The sequence below is a fragment of the Onychostruthus taczanowskii genome, unplaced genomic scaffold (assembly GCF_017590055.1).
Source record: "Onychostruthus taczanowskii isolate IOZ18803 unplaced genomic scaffold, ASM1759005v1 scaffold148, whole genome shotgun sequence".
Taxonomy (NCBI): Eukaryota; Metazoa; Chordata; class Aves; order Passeriformes; family Passeridae; genus Onychostruthus; species Onychostruthus taczanowskii.
Window position 1 is genome coordinate 22,500 of NW_024498663.1, and position 15,988 is coordinate 38,487.

A 15,988-nucleotide genomic window follows, 5' to 3' on the forward strand; every position below is an offset into this window, starting at 1 on the left:
CATACTTTGCCAAGACATAACAAGAAAGGAGAGAAATAAAGACGGGGAAAAAAGAAAGAGAAGGAAAATCTGGATGACTCCATAAAACATTCAAAACAACAATGCTGAGTACTGCGATACTGAACGTCATTCCATGAAGTCGCATGACACCTGACAGGTATCAGCGCCGCTTCTCCAGTCACAGCCGCCCGTGACACTATCGCGCAACACCGGCTCCACGGCACAGCCGGCATGGCTCTGCCGGGCTCAGAGCCACCCCAGCCGCTTCCTTCCGTGCGCAGGGCGGCTCCGCCTCCCGCCTCCCGCCGCCGCGCCGGTGCGATCCGTGCCGCTGCCGCCCGGCGCTGGGCACACGTCACGGCGCCGCGCCGCCCGGCCCCGCTGCTGCGCCAGGGGCAGCGCCTGCGGTCCCCGCGTGTGGCGGAGCCGCCGCTCGCTGCCGGAGCCATGTCGCGGCCCAGGAACGTCCCGCCGCGGCAGCACGGCGCGGGCACCGCGGGCTCGGGCGCTCCCGCCGCGCCGGGCCGCGGCCGAGGCGGCAAAGGTCTGAGGGATATCCGCGTGGACGAGGAGGTGGAGATCGCTGTGAACCTCGCTCTGGAGCGGTTCCGCTATGGCGAGGACACGGGTGCGTGGGGGAGCCGCGCGGAGCGGGGCGGGCGGGCCCGCGGGCTTCCCCGGCAGGAGCATCTCGGGCGGCCGCGCTGCCCCGGGCCGAGCCCCGCGGGGGAGAGCGCTGGCTCCAGTGCCGCTGTGCAAGGGCAGCATGGGGGGCTTGGGGACTGATAAACTCCTGGTGCCCTGGTCATACGTCAGGGATACTGCTACCTCTTGAGTTTTTGTGCTCGGGTTTTTATTTTTTTAATTCTCTTTCCAGAAATGGAATTTCCGTCTTCTTTCACTAGAACCGAAAGAGCATTTGTTCACCGGCTCTGTCATTCTCTTGGACTGATATCGAAGAGTAAAGGGTAAACTTGACTCTTATTTTTATGTACTATTTTCTTTTTCAGGTGCAAATTTGTGGGATTTCGCTGTCACTGTTAAAACTACCTGTGTTTTTAACTTGTCCTGTAGTGTCGTGAGAAATGGTACTGGAGAAGAAACTTTAAGAAGTAAATATAAAAATAAGTGTGTTTGTTTATGTTCTCTGTGCTTTGCTTGATGTGTGAGTAAAAAAACACATAACATACTAGTTTGAAATGCAGTTTTGAGGACTTCATGTGATAAGAAAGATTTCTCATAAAGATACTTCCTGGTTTTTTTTCCCTGCACTAATGTGTTTTCCAAGGTTTTGCATAGAATCTCTGGCGTTGACAGGTAAAGTGCACCTTAGAATGGCATGTCCAAAAGAGTGCTTCTGTTGGGAGGCATAGTAGAGGGTTCAAGTGTTGCTAGCAGGCAGAGGGAGGTTATGGTTCACCTTCACTCAGCACTGATTAGGCTACACCAGGAGTGTTGTGTCTGTCCAGAGCTGGGATCACCAGGAGGACAAGATCTAGACTGGTGAGAGTTCAGTGAAGGACCAACAACCTGATGAAGGGCATGGAGCATCTGCTCTATGCTGAAGGGGTCAGAGTGCTAGGACTTTTCAGCCTGCAGAAGACAAGGCTCTGGGGGTTCTCAGCAGTGTATGTAAATACTTGAAACGAGGATGTGAAGAGGACACAGTCATTTTCTCCATGGGCTGCTGGACGTGGCGGTGCCTCTCCTTAGACAGGCTGCCCTTGCCAGCACCTGCGTACCTGCACCAGTCTTCCACCCTTGCCAGGGACAGGTCGCTGGGCTCTTAGTGTGACCTTCTGTTCTTACCCTGAGAACTTGTTTTGAAAGTGTTCATATGTCAGTTGTAGCCCAGGCACAAGTTAGTTCAGTTTGAAACACATTTACAACAATTCTTTGCATTTTGATGTCAAGAGTTCAGTCTGAGAAGTAGATCAGTGTTATGGTTAAGTGCTCTTGCTCCATTTCTACATAGTAAATCTTTGATAATGAACATCCTGAGATTTTATATGTTTTTTTGGATTTTGTTAAGGATTGGAATCCCACTAGCAGGGAGGGGTTTTTTTGTCTATTCTGCTTATTTGTTGATTTTTAACGTCTAAATCTTTCAAATTAGTCTGAAAGTCAATTTGATGTCCTAACTCTCAGTGTTGGTTGATAAAATGATTGGTAGAGCTGGCTGTATTTTGGGAGACAAATGCAGTGGTAACCGGGGCATAGTCATCTGATGTCTGCAGTGTCTGATCTGCACTACCTCGCATGAATAGAAGTGCTTTTGATGATGACTGTTGTGAATGTTGCATTATGCTACTTAGGACGTTATTTGGAGGATTCTTGTTCCGACATTGTATTTGAAAATAAGCTGACAGTCACCTTGAAAAAATTATTGCCAAAGATCATTACATGGAGGTAACTAGTTTGCATTCCTGAAATGCTTTTTTTCCTTTCTCCCAGAAAAGGAGCAAATCGATACCTAACTGTAAGAAAAAAGGATGGATCAGAACTAAAACGTGCAGTAATGACTTGTGCCTTAACTCCTGGTACAAAACACGCTGTTTGTACTTTAATTCGAAATTTTCCTGTCACAAATAAAGAACGAACAGAACTTCTGCCAAAGACAGAACAAGGAAATGCATATGCTGTTGAATCTGGTATGTTCAGTGTGTCTTGTGATATGGACTTGTGAATCAACACTGCTTGAAAAAACAACCCACAATCCAACCCCAAAACAAACCTCCCTATTTTCTGTCTCTTCTTCTGTCCTAACTGACACTCTTCTTTCTAAACAAGCCTAATAATTTTCTTGTCTTGTAATTGTTGATAAATATAGGGTCTTTTTAAAACATGTGTCATAAGATGCTCAGGAAGTCCTGTCACCCACATTGCAATGTCTCCCCTGTATAAGGTTAATTTTGATTCTTTGAGACAATTTCAGCCAGATTTTTTTTTTTTTTGAAGTACAGTTGTGAAGTGCAGATTTCTGCAAGTTCCATGGGGTAAGATTAAAGAGACAGGTGTTAACCAGCACTCCTTGTAAGAATGCCCTTAAGAGAAAGTGAGACTGTCTCTTGTGCCTGTAGGAGTTAATGTCCTTGATAAAATAAGGAATTCATGTTTTGTTTTGTCGCCTAAAAAAGATTTGGTCTGTAAGAGCTGTTAGGTAAACTTGAGCTATTATGTAAACTTCTTGATTTCTAGAGTATATAAAGTCCTCTGGAAGACAATATCTTCTGATATAAGATGGATTTTTAAAATAATGATTTTAACATGGTTGTTGCCTTAAAGTTATGTTTGTAAAAGTTATGTTGTGTTTCTGTGTACAAAGCTGGGTGTGGTGAACAGAGAACAGCAGTATAGCTTGTTTAAATGGATATTTCAGATTCATTGTATTTGTTCTTTAAGTGCTTCCTTTGCTATTTTTTTTCTCAGTTCTTTCATTGTTTAATAGGATTGTTTAGTGAACAGAGGGAACTATAATAAAAGTATCAAAAAGCAGTTTCTTAGAGATGTAGGGTATAAATTAATGAATAGTGTAAAATTTATCTTTCCTTACTTCTCCAGAATGGTCTTTGGCTCATTTAAAATGTTAGTCTGTGTTTGTCTTGGTAAAACAGTGTTTGTAATTTAATACGTGAATCTGTTAATTGCATTAAATAATTGCATTATGCCTGTATAATTGCATTAAAATTGCATTGACAGTGAGCCGCTCATTCTTTTGGAAAATAATTATTAAGGAGGTATAGAGTACCATTTAATATACTGATGTTGAAGTAGCCTCCTCAGAAGACTGCTTGCTTTCTGATACATCACACTGCTGTGTGGCTCCAGGGTTTTCAATGCATCATGTTTCAGCTGGTACCTGTTGAGACAAGTCTTATGGAGTAGGCTTAGGAGATGTAAGACTGACTGAAAGGAGGTCTTGAAAGACAAGTAATGATGTGAAAGAAGGCATGTGAATCACAGTAAAGTTGTCTTTTTGTTGGAAAGCACACTTGTCAATATGGAATAACTTAAATGTTTAATTCTCTGGTGGATCTTTATAGGCAAACTCTTGAGATGGGAATGTGTAAACAGGTACAAAGGCCAAGGCTTTTTTTCTCTGATTTAGTTTCTGTTTCTCTTTACACTTTTTGTGCCTTTTTTTAACTTAAGCAACGTACTGTGATAATTCAGTTATGTTTAAAATTTCTATGAAAGTAAAAAATTATTTGAACTATATTTATTTCAAGCACCATAACAGGATGTATTACCATGAAAATCACTTTTAAATATGTCAGGGATGCTAATAAAATCAGAAGTGTTCATTTTTAAGTACAATTTTAACCAGTGTTTTAGTGAGCTTCCTTTATAATTTATTGACTTCTTTTCACAGAAAACAAAGAAGTGAAGACAAGTGGACGACTTAGTGATGGTATCCCCCAGGTTCCTGTGAAAAGAGGGGAATCAGAGCTTGATTCCTTCAGGCAATCACTACCAGTTTTTGAAAAACAGGAAGAAATTGTTAAAATAATAAAGGACCATAAAGTTGTTTTGATTGTAGGAGAGACTGGATCTGGAAAAACTACTCAAGTAAGTTTTGATGAAATAAAAAACATAACAGTATTTATACCAAACTGATACCAAATCTGTAATATTTCTGTAATAAGGATTTTTAAAATTCTAGTTTTAAAGCTTTGGTTGTCCCATGTGGTTCAAGGTCTAGTATTCCAGTTAACTTTTTTGTTTTTGCAATGCTAAGCCAGCAGACACATATTTAAAGCATAAATTGTTCTGCACCATTATCTGATGGATATCAGTTTTTCTTTAAAATAGTCATAGCATATTGAAGGGAAAGTAGCTACAGTTTTATATACCCTTTTCCTTCTAAAGCTAGTTCCTGGTATGTGGAGTACTATTGTGTTACAATGAAAGAATGTCTACAGGTTTTTTTTACATAGATTTCCCTGAAGCAGGAGAGAGAAGCTTCAACTCTTGGTTGGTTGGTTGGGATTTTTTTTTGTGGTTATTTTTGTTGTTGTGTTTTGTTTGAAAGAGATGAAACTTAATAGATTAAATTAATTTTTGTCACCTTTTTTGCCACTTCAGGAACATTTGCAGTGATAATCCTGTTGTGAGTAATTTTGCAATGTATGTGATACTGGGGTGTATGTAAATTGTTTCATTGTGATAAAAAAGTTATGAGTCTGTCAAAGTAAAAAGTAAATTTTAAACCACTTTGTTACAGATCCCCCAGTTTATTCTTGATGACTGTCACAAAAATGGAGCTCCCTGCCGTATATTTTGCACTCAGCCAAGACGTTTGGCAGCACTTGCTGTGGCTGAAAGAGTGGCAGCAGAAAGAAGAGAAAAGGTTGGCCAGACAGTTGGTTATCAGATCCGATTAGAAAGCAGGTACTGATGACATTTCTTAAAGTCAGTTGGTCTGGTATGGGTGTTTTGTGTCTTGGTTATTTCAACTACAGTGTATTTGGGATGCAGCCCAGTAAAATCTCACTGTGTAAAGTGTAAGTAGGATGTGTTATTTTGGGTAATGAATGTTTAAGAGTTGAAAAGGGTGGTTTTTCTCCTGTATTATGCAGTCTCATGCAGTGAGTTGTTCTATAGAACTGAACTGCAGATGCTTTCTCTTGATTTCTTCCTTGTCCTCTCTACTTTTAACATTGATAAATCCAAAAGTTCTGCAGGATTTGAAAATAGCTAGGAAGACTGGCATGCTGTGACAAAAGCTAGGTGGGGAGAGTTTGTTGGGCACAGAAAAGGGAAAACAACAAAATTAGAAAGTGAACAATGATGTTGAGCATTAACAATCTACTCTGGGTTAAATTTACTCTGTTTCATCTTTTATGCTTAAAGCAAAAGCAGAAATTCTAGATGACCTGAGGAATTTGCTCCTAAAACAGAGCAGGGATGGATGAAAGTCTGAAGATTGTGTGTGGTTTCTAAAATCTTTGAATTGTGTAATTAGTGGGATTTTCAGGAATGGGCAGCAACTGGGATACAGGTGAGAGGAAGATGGCAAAAGGTGTGGCTGGTTATGTTGCTTATATGGATGAAGATAATACATTTCTAATGAAAATGAATGCACCTGAACAGCAAAGCCAAGTTGAAGAATTTTGTTATGCATACTGAAGGTCACCAGGCTAGAAGAAGAGCATCAGAAGATTAGAGAAGCAAGTAAAGATGAATTGCAAGTAAGGTGGATGGTTATTGTATGGAAGAATTATGCTGAATGAAGAAAAACAAAGTATAGGTCAGATGGAAGAATTACTGGAAGCAGTGCAGAAGAGCCAAAGAGTTCACTTGAGAAAGAGCAAAAGGGAGAGATGACACTGTTTCCGTCTTGGCAAAAAGTGTTGGATGGAAGTGTTTGCAGTAACACAGAAATGAGGTTTTTTATGTTTTAGTGTCTCTTAAACAGTAGGGGTGATTTCTAGAAGGCTGATGAAAAGGAGTGACAAGATTAAAAAAGTAAAGCATTTCCGTCTGATATGTGTTCCATTAATTCAGCATGTAAGAGTATTTTTGAAGTGAAAAAAGAATTCCAGACTTGAAATAGAGACATATATATGTGTGTTCCTTTGTTTAGTACTCTACAGTTTTTTGTGGAAGTTTTCAGTACTTAAAAGTGTCAGTGTTGGAGGAAGTAATTGCTGGTTTTACTTGCACAACTAGCACTGCCACAGGTAGTAGGTACTTTTAAGGATTTTAGATTCTTGAAAAATCAAAGCATTTGAAAAGGTTCAGCTTATTTCTTGAGATTTCGTCAAATATGGTGTTTTGGGTTTGTATGGCAAAGTTTTGGTAATGAGGGGAGTGTTTTTTTGTGAGAAGAAGCTTCCCACGTGTCTGATGAAGCCTCTGTCAGCTGGCTGCAAGAGACCTGCCTCTAGCCAAGGCCAAGCCCATCGGCAGCAGTGAGCGTTGGCTCTGGAGCAGCTTGTTTGAGAAGAAAATCTGCACGGCACTACAAAGAGGGGATTGCAAATATTTGAGAGGAATAGTACTGCAGACACCAAGGTCAGTGCCAAAGGAGTGGCAGGAGATGCTCCAGGTGCCAAAGCAGAGATTCCCCTGCAAGCCATGATGAAGACTATGGTGGGGAGGATGTTCCCCTGCAACCCGTGGAAATCCCCAGTGCAGCAGTCCATCTGCAGCCTGCGGAGAAGCCTAATACTAGAGCAGGTGGTTGCCCAAAGGAGGTTATGACCCTGTGGGAAGCCTGTGCTGGAGCAGGCTCCTGACAGGACATGTGGCCCCACAGAGAGTGGAGTTTTCACTTTTTGCTGGTGGGACTTTTGAACCCATGGGAGATCCATGCTGGAGCAGTCTGTTCCTATATCACATGGGAGGGACCTACACTGGAGCAATTTGTGAAGAATGAGAAATCCCTGGTGTGAGGAGGAAGCAGCAGTAGAGACAAGATGTGGTGAATTGACCACAGCCTCCATTCCATGTCCCCGCTGTGTGCTGAGGGGTAGGAATTAGAGAAAAATGGAAGCTAAACCTGAGAAGAAGGGTGGGGTGGGGGGAGGTGTTGTTTTGATTCTATTTCTCATTATCCTACTTGGATTTAATTGCTAGTACACTAAACCACGTTTTGCAAGTCAAGTCTGTTTTGCCCATGATGGAGAGATGCCCAGTGATCTCTCCCAGTCCTTGCCTTGACCCTTGAGCCTTTTGTTGAATTCCTTCTCCCCTGTCCAGCTGAGGGGAGGGGGATAGAGCTGCCTGGGTGGGTGCCTGGCATTCAGCCAAGGTCAACCTGCCACATGTAGACAAAGATTATATCTGAGGGTATTTGTAAGAATTGTGACCTGACAGTCCACACTGAATTTTCCAGTAAATTAATACAACATGCCAAGGTTCTCTAGATTCTGTTTCACTTGCTCATTAATTTAGAAAAAAATTAATCTCTCCTTGTTTATTAATCGCTTGTCTGAAGTTTTTGAGCATTAGTACTAAGAATCCTTAGGAACTTCTTAGGGAACAGGTGTAGTTTATAAACAAATAAGTATGCATGAACTCTTTGGTGGCAGAACAGTGCTTCCACTTCTGGTGAGGAGCCCTTCAGTCTTTAATTTTCAGTAAATAGTGGAAAGCTAGCAGCATTTAAATGGTGAAAAAAGCAGAAGCATCTTTGTTCACTGTTCACTAGGGTTTCTCCAAAGACACTGGTAACCTTTTGCACTAATGGCATACTGCTTCGCACGTTGATGGCGGGAGACAGCACCCTATCAAGCGTGACACATGTTATTGTGGTAAGGATCTCATATTTCCTGTGAGATGGAGCAGTATCTATTGTTTCTTAATTGGAAGATGAGCCCCTAGTTTTCTGTATTAATTTGATGGACATGAAAGTTGTTTTTGTTAAGTTAGAACCTGAATTAACTTTAAAGAGTTACTGATTTTTTTATTGTAATATGCATATTTTTCTGTTTTTTTTTTTCTTCTAAAAGCATCTTATATTAGGTTTTTGTCAGCAGTTAATTTTGGAATTGTGATGTGATTGTGGAGGGTAGAGATCTGAATTTTTCTGAATTTCCTCTGTCAGTAGAAAAGCCTTAGGAAGGTTCAATACAAGTGTGTCAGAATTTCTGTTATCATTGATTGATTTTGCAGTAGCAAGTGTGCAGTCCCTTTGTTTGCCCAGTGTTTTCAACATAAAATGTAGTCTAATTTCTAGCAAATTATTTGTGTTCATGTATGATTATGTAAACTTCCTGTTGTGGAGTTTGATAAGTCAGTGGAACCACCAGAATGTTTGCTGCAAGTTCTCCACTGCTGAAAAAGAAAAAAAACGCGGTAAGTTTAGGTGGCTGGCTGTTTACCAAGGAGTAAAAAAGCATAAGAATGGTTTGTGCATTCTTGACTTCAGCCTGCAAATCTTGTTCTTGATTCATACATTCAGAATATATAACTAAACAGAAGATAGGCAAAGATGATAAGTCAGATATGTGCCTTAATGGTAAGCTTTGTGCATAATTTATTTGATCTAAGATATCTATCTACTTTTTATTGTTATGTGGTATCATACAGGTTTTTTTTAAATTCTCAGCAGTTGTGAAGGGTAATTTTATTGAAATAAGATTTCAGGACTTGCAGTTTGTGGCTTTATCTTGAAAATGCGGTTCAAGTGCAAGAATTAGAGAAGTTTCAGATGCTCTTTTTGATCTCTGAAATGAAGGTCCATGATGGGTTGTGCATTACAGTGCAGTCTACTCTGATACCATTGTAAAACTTTTTGAAGTATTGTTTTTTACTTTCGGGTAGATTTTCAAAATATTCTTCTTAAGTTAAACTTAAGCATTTTAATACCTCTGCAGTGCACCACCAAATTACTGGTTTTAGTTTTAGAAAAATAATATTTGTGAAAAGTTATGATCTTGGATCTGTGATGTTTACATGTTCTTTTTTTTTTTTTGTTTCCTTTCATACAGGATGAAGTACATGAGAGGGATAGGTTCAGTGACTTCTTGCTAATAAAACTGAGAGATGTGTTGCAAAGCCAAGCTAATTTAAAACTAATTGTTTCTAGTGCTGCTCTAGATGCAGACCTCTTTATTAGGTATTTTGGATGTTGCCCAGTAATACACAGTAAGTACTTCAGTAAACTCTTAAATCTCAGTATACCTGCACTGGGACTCCTAGATCTTAACTGAACTGTACCAAACCATTTTGAGTAAAGGCATGTGATAAATACACTTAGAGTTACCAGCAGTGCTTGTTCTTGTTTACTTATGTTTGTTATTTCTTAACTATTTGTCTATTTCTTAACTATATATCTACCTCAGAGAGAATTGTATTTATCAATGGATATTTTGTAAATGCAGGGATGTCCTGATCCCCTCCATGTTCAATTCAGGGAGGAAAAGGTTCTTAAAGTGCTGGTCTGCATAGGGTCTGATACAGACCCCCTAGGGTTTGCAAGAGTGTGATATCTTTTAGTATATTCCAGTAGATTCTACTTCTGGCATCAGAGATTGCTTCTAGTTAGAGGATAAAACTCAGATAACTCTTATCTGTTCATTTCAGAAATGCTGTCCTAGGCAAATTGGGGTATATGTTTTAATCACATGATTCTTTGCTTCGTTTAGAATTTTCTACACAAGTCATTGGTTAATTTTATGGGATGTTAATGAGAAAGAGTTATTTTGTCTTATTTATGTGTAAAAGTGTTCATTTCTGGTTTTCGGGTTTAAATTGTTGCCTAGGAAAATAAGGCTTGCAGCTTGTTGGAGGCATGAATCGGGAAGTTACACATGATTTTAATATTTGGCAGTTTTTTGTGGGGGGAGAAAAACCTTACTGTAATTTTTGTATGGCTTTCCAGTTTACTTTTTTTGCAGCTTCTCATCCTTTTAGATCAATAGATTTATTTAGGAAATTCTGGCTACTGTCTCTTTCTTCGGTTTACTGCAGTGGTTATACTGTTATCACATACTGGACTTCGCAGGATAATCACAATTGAGAAGATGCTTTTTCCAATTTTGCTAATTAAAGAATTAAGAAAAGAGAGTTTAGATACTTTGTCTATTAATATCATGAAAAAGGTTTTATTCTTCAGCAGTGTAGTTGACACAATCCTCACCGCAGTAACATTTTTTTGTTGTGGGTTTCTGTAGAACACAGAGTTTGTGATTAGTGTTAGAAGTCTTCCTCTGTGACAGCTTCTAAAAATATGTGAGCTGTAGCTTCTTCTTTCTGTAGGAGGGATAAGTCCTAGGTGATCTGAACTTAGTTGTGGTAAGTGTCTACTAAGGAACCTAACATAGATACGAATTCTTCCTGTGTAGAAAAATAATTTTATATCCATAAATAAGGTCTAGAAATCAGTGATGTTAAAAGAGAAATCAGACTAAGTTCTTATGAGAGAAAGACCATGGGAAGAAGTCAGCAAAGAAAGCCAAAATTGACTGCAGTAATTGAGGACATTGGGAGAAGTCCATCTCCTCATATACTTCTCATGAAAGGAGGTAGTTGAATACAGACATGGCAGTCTGCTTGTGGGATCTTATGCTAAAACTGTCTTAAGTGATCTTATATTGAGTAATTCAGACGGCTAACACAGTGAATTCTTTTTTGTACTCCTAAACAAAATGACATATTTTCTTCTCGTTTGGTAAAATTGCAGTAAATAACTGTCAATCTTACATCTCTTGCTATTAGCACTTAATAGAATTGATTAGCACTTAATAGAGGTTGATGAAAAACATGGTACATACCTGGCATTTCCTTTTTGAATTTTTTTCTTGTGGCCCAGTTGCTTAAAGAAGATAATCTCAAGTGAAGATACTCTTAGAAGACTTTCCAATGAATATAAGAATTCATTAAATCAGGCCCTAATCATGTTTAATTCACTTTCCTGTCTATAAAAACTATTTTTAAGAACTGATGTTCTTAAAGCGAAGCTTGGGAATATCTAATCTTTCATGAATTATTTATTTTTTTAGTCCAAGGAAGACCTTTTGAAGTTAAAGAGATGTTTTTGGAGGACATTTTACGAAGTACTGGGTATACAAACAAAGAGATGGTAAAGTACAAAAAAGAGAAGCAGCAAGGTTGGTTGACTAGTTAATTGTTATGGCTTGACAATGAGTCTCATTGATTGATGGATTCAACAACAAGTAAAATGATTCTTTGTTAATATTCTGATATCAGATTGTTAAATGAGACATGATGACAGCATGTATCTTTAAAACCCTGTGTTTACACTGTAGATGTAAATTGTGATTGAAAAAAGTATTTTTACTTTCAGTGGTTATATTCTTACTTCTTTTAGTTGATAAATGTTATATTTTTCCTAATTGTTATGAAGTAGAATTACATACACATGTGGCTTTGCCCACGTGAACACTATAGAAACATAAGATACAATATGCTGAAATTTAGGTGCAAATTCAAATGTAGCTATTAGAGGAGGCGGGATTTTGTACATCTTGCACAGAAGTGGTTTCTACTATTAATATTTTTAAGTGTATTCTTCAGACATGGATGCATTTAACATATTTAGGTCAAGGAGCAGTAACACACTTGAACCAAATATAGGGGGTACTTTTCAATTTATTAAGTATTTGGGTATATTGATCACAATATTTGAGACGTTTTCCTGATAGCTGAAAGTAATTGTCCTCATGAGTATTAAAAAAAATGTTTAAAAAGGCCAACCCCAAAGCTGTAACATACAGTGCTATCTACACATTTATCATGGTGCTCAGCTCTGGTCACTGTGGGTGGAAAAGCTCAGCTGGGGCACTGATGGCTTCTACTGTTTCTTTTACCAGTACACAAAAATTAGTTGTTACATGCAAGAGTTATATCACTGCTCTTTGGCGTTTCACTTCTGGAGAAGGATCTGGATTGAGAATTGTGTAGAAGTTACTTGGGAATCTTGTTTTAATGCAGCAAGTTGCAGGCTTAATGGGTTAAGCAACCAAGTGATATTTCTTAACCTTGTTTTTATAGCAGATTTTTGCAGTGATGCACTTTGGGTGTCCTTAATAATGGAATTTTTATTGGACTGGTAACAATGTTCTAGATTAAATAAGAGCTCGAACAGTTTAAACTTTGTAATTAAATACTGCAATTTTTTTAAACTGAAATTAATGGATAATTAGGATGACTGTAAAACTTCTCATGGAAATTCTTTATGAATTGTAGAAGAAAAACAGCAAAGCACTCTTACTGAGTGGTGTTCTGCTCGAGAAAATAATACTAAGCTGGAACCTGAGAGACCAAGATTTGTCCCAAGGGCTGAAGAGTGTAGTCTTTTGGGTGATGACGGTGACACAGTATTTAATCAACTGGTAAGTTTTTCCTTTTGTTGGGAGATGTGTTTAAATCTGCTTTAAAAACTGTTTTCCAAAGATACTAGTCCTGTAGAATTTCTTGAATGGCATTAACATATTTTATAGATGCTTTTTTTTAAAATTATCAAGAACTACTCTAGTCAAAGTGTGCTTTTCACTTAAAATGGTTTGTGCACTACTTCCGTTCAGCACAAATAACTGAACTGCTATTGCATAAAGTATTTGCATGATGCAGTAAATGCTTTAACTGGTACCTGAATGCTGGATTTCTGATTGCTACTTGGAAAACAAACTGTTCCAATTTTTTGATGCGTAATATATGAGAATAAAGATAAATCTTAGAATATATCTATCTTTCAATACTGTTTTTCCTCTTCAGACTGAAAAAGATGATAATTGCCTTGAACTATGGTTAATAAAAGAAATGGATTCTTGTCTTTCTGACATCTGGTTGCATAAAGATATCGACGCCTTTGCTCAGGTGTTCCATCTCATTTTAACTGAAAATGTCAGTGGTAAGTCTGTCATCTTATAATTAAAAAACAATAACAAAATGACTTGAATTTCTGTGGCTGCTTTATCTCCAGTTTCAAATGTTGTTTGGGTTGAATTCTTGTGCCCATTGGAAAAGTGAATATAATTAACAGAATTAATGAATTGTTTAATTGATTTTGTTTGTACTTGTTTTGAAGTATTAACAGACAGTTATTACAGTGTGTCTAAAGTAGTGTTAAATTCATATGAACTGAGTGGTGGGATGAAGTCAGAAAACAAATTCTCTCTGGCCTAGATTTTAAAAGTCATATAAGCCACATTCATATCGTGTTTAGGTGATAAAGCAAGAATGTTTTTATTTGGTTTGCTGCTTTATTTGTTTATTTATTTATTTATTTGTAATTCTCAGTTGATTATAGGCACAGTGAAACCAGTGCGACTGCACTAATGATTGCTTCAGGGAGAGGCTTTTTGAGTCAAGTAGAGCAGCTGATCAGTATGGGAGCAAATATCCACTGCAAATCATCTAATGGCTGGTAAAAACAAACAAACCAAAACATAGATTCATTTGTCAGTATACAAATGAGAAAGAAATTTCTTTAATATTTAAACTAATTGCTAGCTTAACAGACTACTGTAAGCAATAATAAATTTTGACATTCGAAGCATTTTCTAACTTCTGTTTATCACATTGTGTTCTGGAAATCATAAACTGAATTCTTAATTGAAAGTCTTAGGCTGTGTGTCTTTTGAAGTGAGAAGTTTAAAAAAGATGTCTGTGTACTCTTTCAGGATGGCTGTGGACTGGGCTAAGCACTTTGGACAGACAGAGGTTGTTGACCTGTTGGTGTCCTACAGGTGAGCTATAACTACTTTGCAGAAACAGTTGAAGGGAAATGTTGAAGGGAAATTTGCGTTTCGTCTTCTAATCAGAACGATTTTTAGCTTTTTATGCCTTTAAATCTGACCTTAGTAGCAGGATTACTTTGAGACCAGGAATGTTTCGAAAACTTGCTCTTTAAAAAAAGTGTTTGTGTTCAGTGTATTTCATTGATTATGTTTGTGCAAATCCTAGGATAAATATAGTTAAGAGTGGTGTAGACTTCTTTCATGTTAGTAATTTTTATCTTTTTGATGTGGGCATTGCTATCATGATTATATGTCTAGGCAGGATACGAGTATACTGACTTAGATAAATATAAATAATGACACTACCATCTACCATTTTAATTTCAGATGCTTATTTAGGAAACAAACCTGTTGTGTTTTTATCTATACTTTGTTGTCTATACATAGTAGCCATATTAAAGAAATTTAAAGTAACATTTCCAGTGGGTCATTCAAGAATTGGTTTCTGATTACCTTGCAGTTACAGTTCAGTTATCATTTTGTAGAGATTAGTATTTTTAGGTTTCCATTTGTGTAGTACCTCTTCATGTGAGGAAAACATTTGGGAAAACATTTATTTAAAATACTTTTTATTTAACAGGTAAACAAGTAGTGTCTTTATACTTTGAGTTCTGACACTTTGCTTATGACTATGTTTTAATAAAGAGTAAGAAAATTAAAGTTATGCTAAAAATTGAAATTTCATGCTTTGTTGGATTACAGTTAAATCAGTGAATAGTAATAGTATTTTGGAGGTGCTGTTCTGCTACTCTTTAAAATTTGAAAGGAGTAGTCTTGTTGGTGTTGATGTAATTTTAGTTGGTGGCTGAATGCAGACCTGAAACAAACAGCCTTGATTCTGGTCTGTGCGTTTTTCTATTTCAGTGCTTCAGCAGGATTTGGAAATCTGGATGAAAGTTCCCTGGTCCGAACAAGTGGTAGTGACCTTAGTGCAGAGGACAGAGAGCTCTTGACAGCTTATCATCACAGTTTTGATGATGAAAAAGTGGATCTTGACCTCATTATGCACTTGCTTTATAACATCTGTCATAGTTGTGAGACTGGTAAATATGAACACACACTCCTGGTAAATTACTGTACTTTCAGCCTTTGACAAATCCTACCCTTCTTTTGGAAACACTAAATAGGTGAAACCTTCCAAATGCTACCGTGTACTGTTCTGATGCATATTTTAAGTGAATTTGCTGCTTAACTCTGCAAACCTGCTTCTTTTTCAGGAGCAATTTTAATATTTCTTCCTGGATATGATGAGATAGTTAGCCTGAGGGATCGTATTCTTTTTGATGACAAGAGATTTGCTGACAATGTGCACAGGTAAAGCCTCTGGTTCCTATGGTTGAGGTTTTCATTGCATCTTTTAAAAATACTTAGATGTGCTCTTTGTCTTGCATTAGATACCAGGTTTTCATGCTTCATTCAAATATGCAGACTTTGGATCAGAAGAAAGTGCTTAAAAGTCCACCTCCTGGTGTGCGCAAAATAGTAAGTTTTAGAGGACTTTGTCAGATACTGTATTAATCTCTGTTGTCTTGCTTTTAACTATGGTTTTGGTTGTTTTATTTGCAGATTCTTTCTACAAATATAGCAGAAACCAGCATAACAGTCAATGATGTTGTATTTGTTATTGACTCAGGCAAGGTGAAAGAGGTATGATCAGTTAAAACTTTCTGTGACAAGTAAACTTCCTAGTGTTATTCTATAATATATAAGAGGTAAATTTTAGAGTACTGTTTTCTTATAGTAGGCTGACAGCAAGTGCATGTCAAGAAACAGAGATC

The 15,988-nt window shown here is 37.9% G+C and overlaps 1 protein-coding gene across 1 annotated transcript in view; it reads left to right on the plus strand.

The window, feature by feature from the left end:
* The first annotated feature begins 349 nt into the window (after window positions 1-349).
* LOC121332724 (3'-5' RNA helicase YTHDC2-like) overlaps window positions 350-15,988 on the plus strand; it is a 28,987-nt gene continuing 13,348 nt past the window's right edge. The window contains exons 1-16 of the mRNA XM_041398435.1: window positions 350-628; window positions 878-968; window positions 2,455-2,651; window positions 4,373-4,569; window positions 5,225-5,391; window positions 8,156-8,258; window positions 9,438-9,594; window positions 11,451-11,558; window positions 12,658-12,803; window positions 13,186-13,321; window positions 13,711-13,837; window positions 14,094-14,159; window positions 15,075-15,253; window positions 15,428-15,524; window positions 15,605-15,692; window positions 15,777-15,857. Coding sequence (XP_041254369.1) covers window positions 448-628; window positions 878-968; window positions 2,455-2,651; window positions 4,373-4,569; window positions 5,225-5,391; window positions 8,156-8,258; window positions 9,438-9,594; window positions 11,451-11,558; window positions 12,658-12,803; window positions 13,186-13,321; window positions 13,711-13,837; window positions 14,094-14,159; window positions 15,075-15,253; window positions 15,428-15,524; window positions 15,605-15,692; window positions 15,777-15,857 — 2,121 coding nt within the window. The 5' untranslated portion in view covers window positions 350-447. The remainder of the gene's footprint in view (window positions 629-877; window positions 969-2,454; window positions 2,652-4,372; window positions 4,570-5,224; window positions 5,392-8,155; window positions 8,259-9,437; window positions 9,595-11,450; window positions 11,559-12,657; window positions 12,804-13,185; window positions 13,322-13,710; window positions 13,838-14,093; window positions 14,160-15,074; window positions 15,254-15,427; window positions 15,525-15,604; window positions 15,693-15,776; window positions 15,858-15,988) is intronic.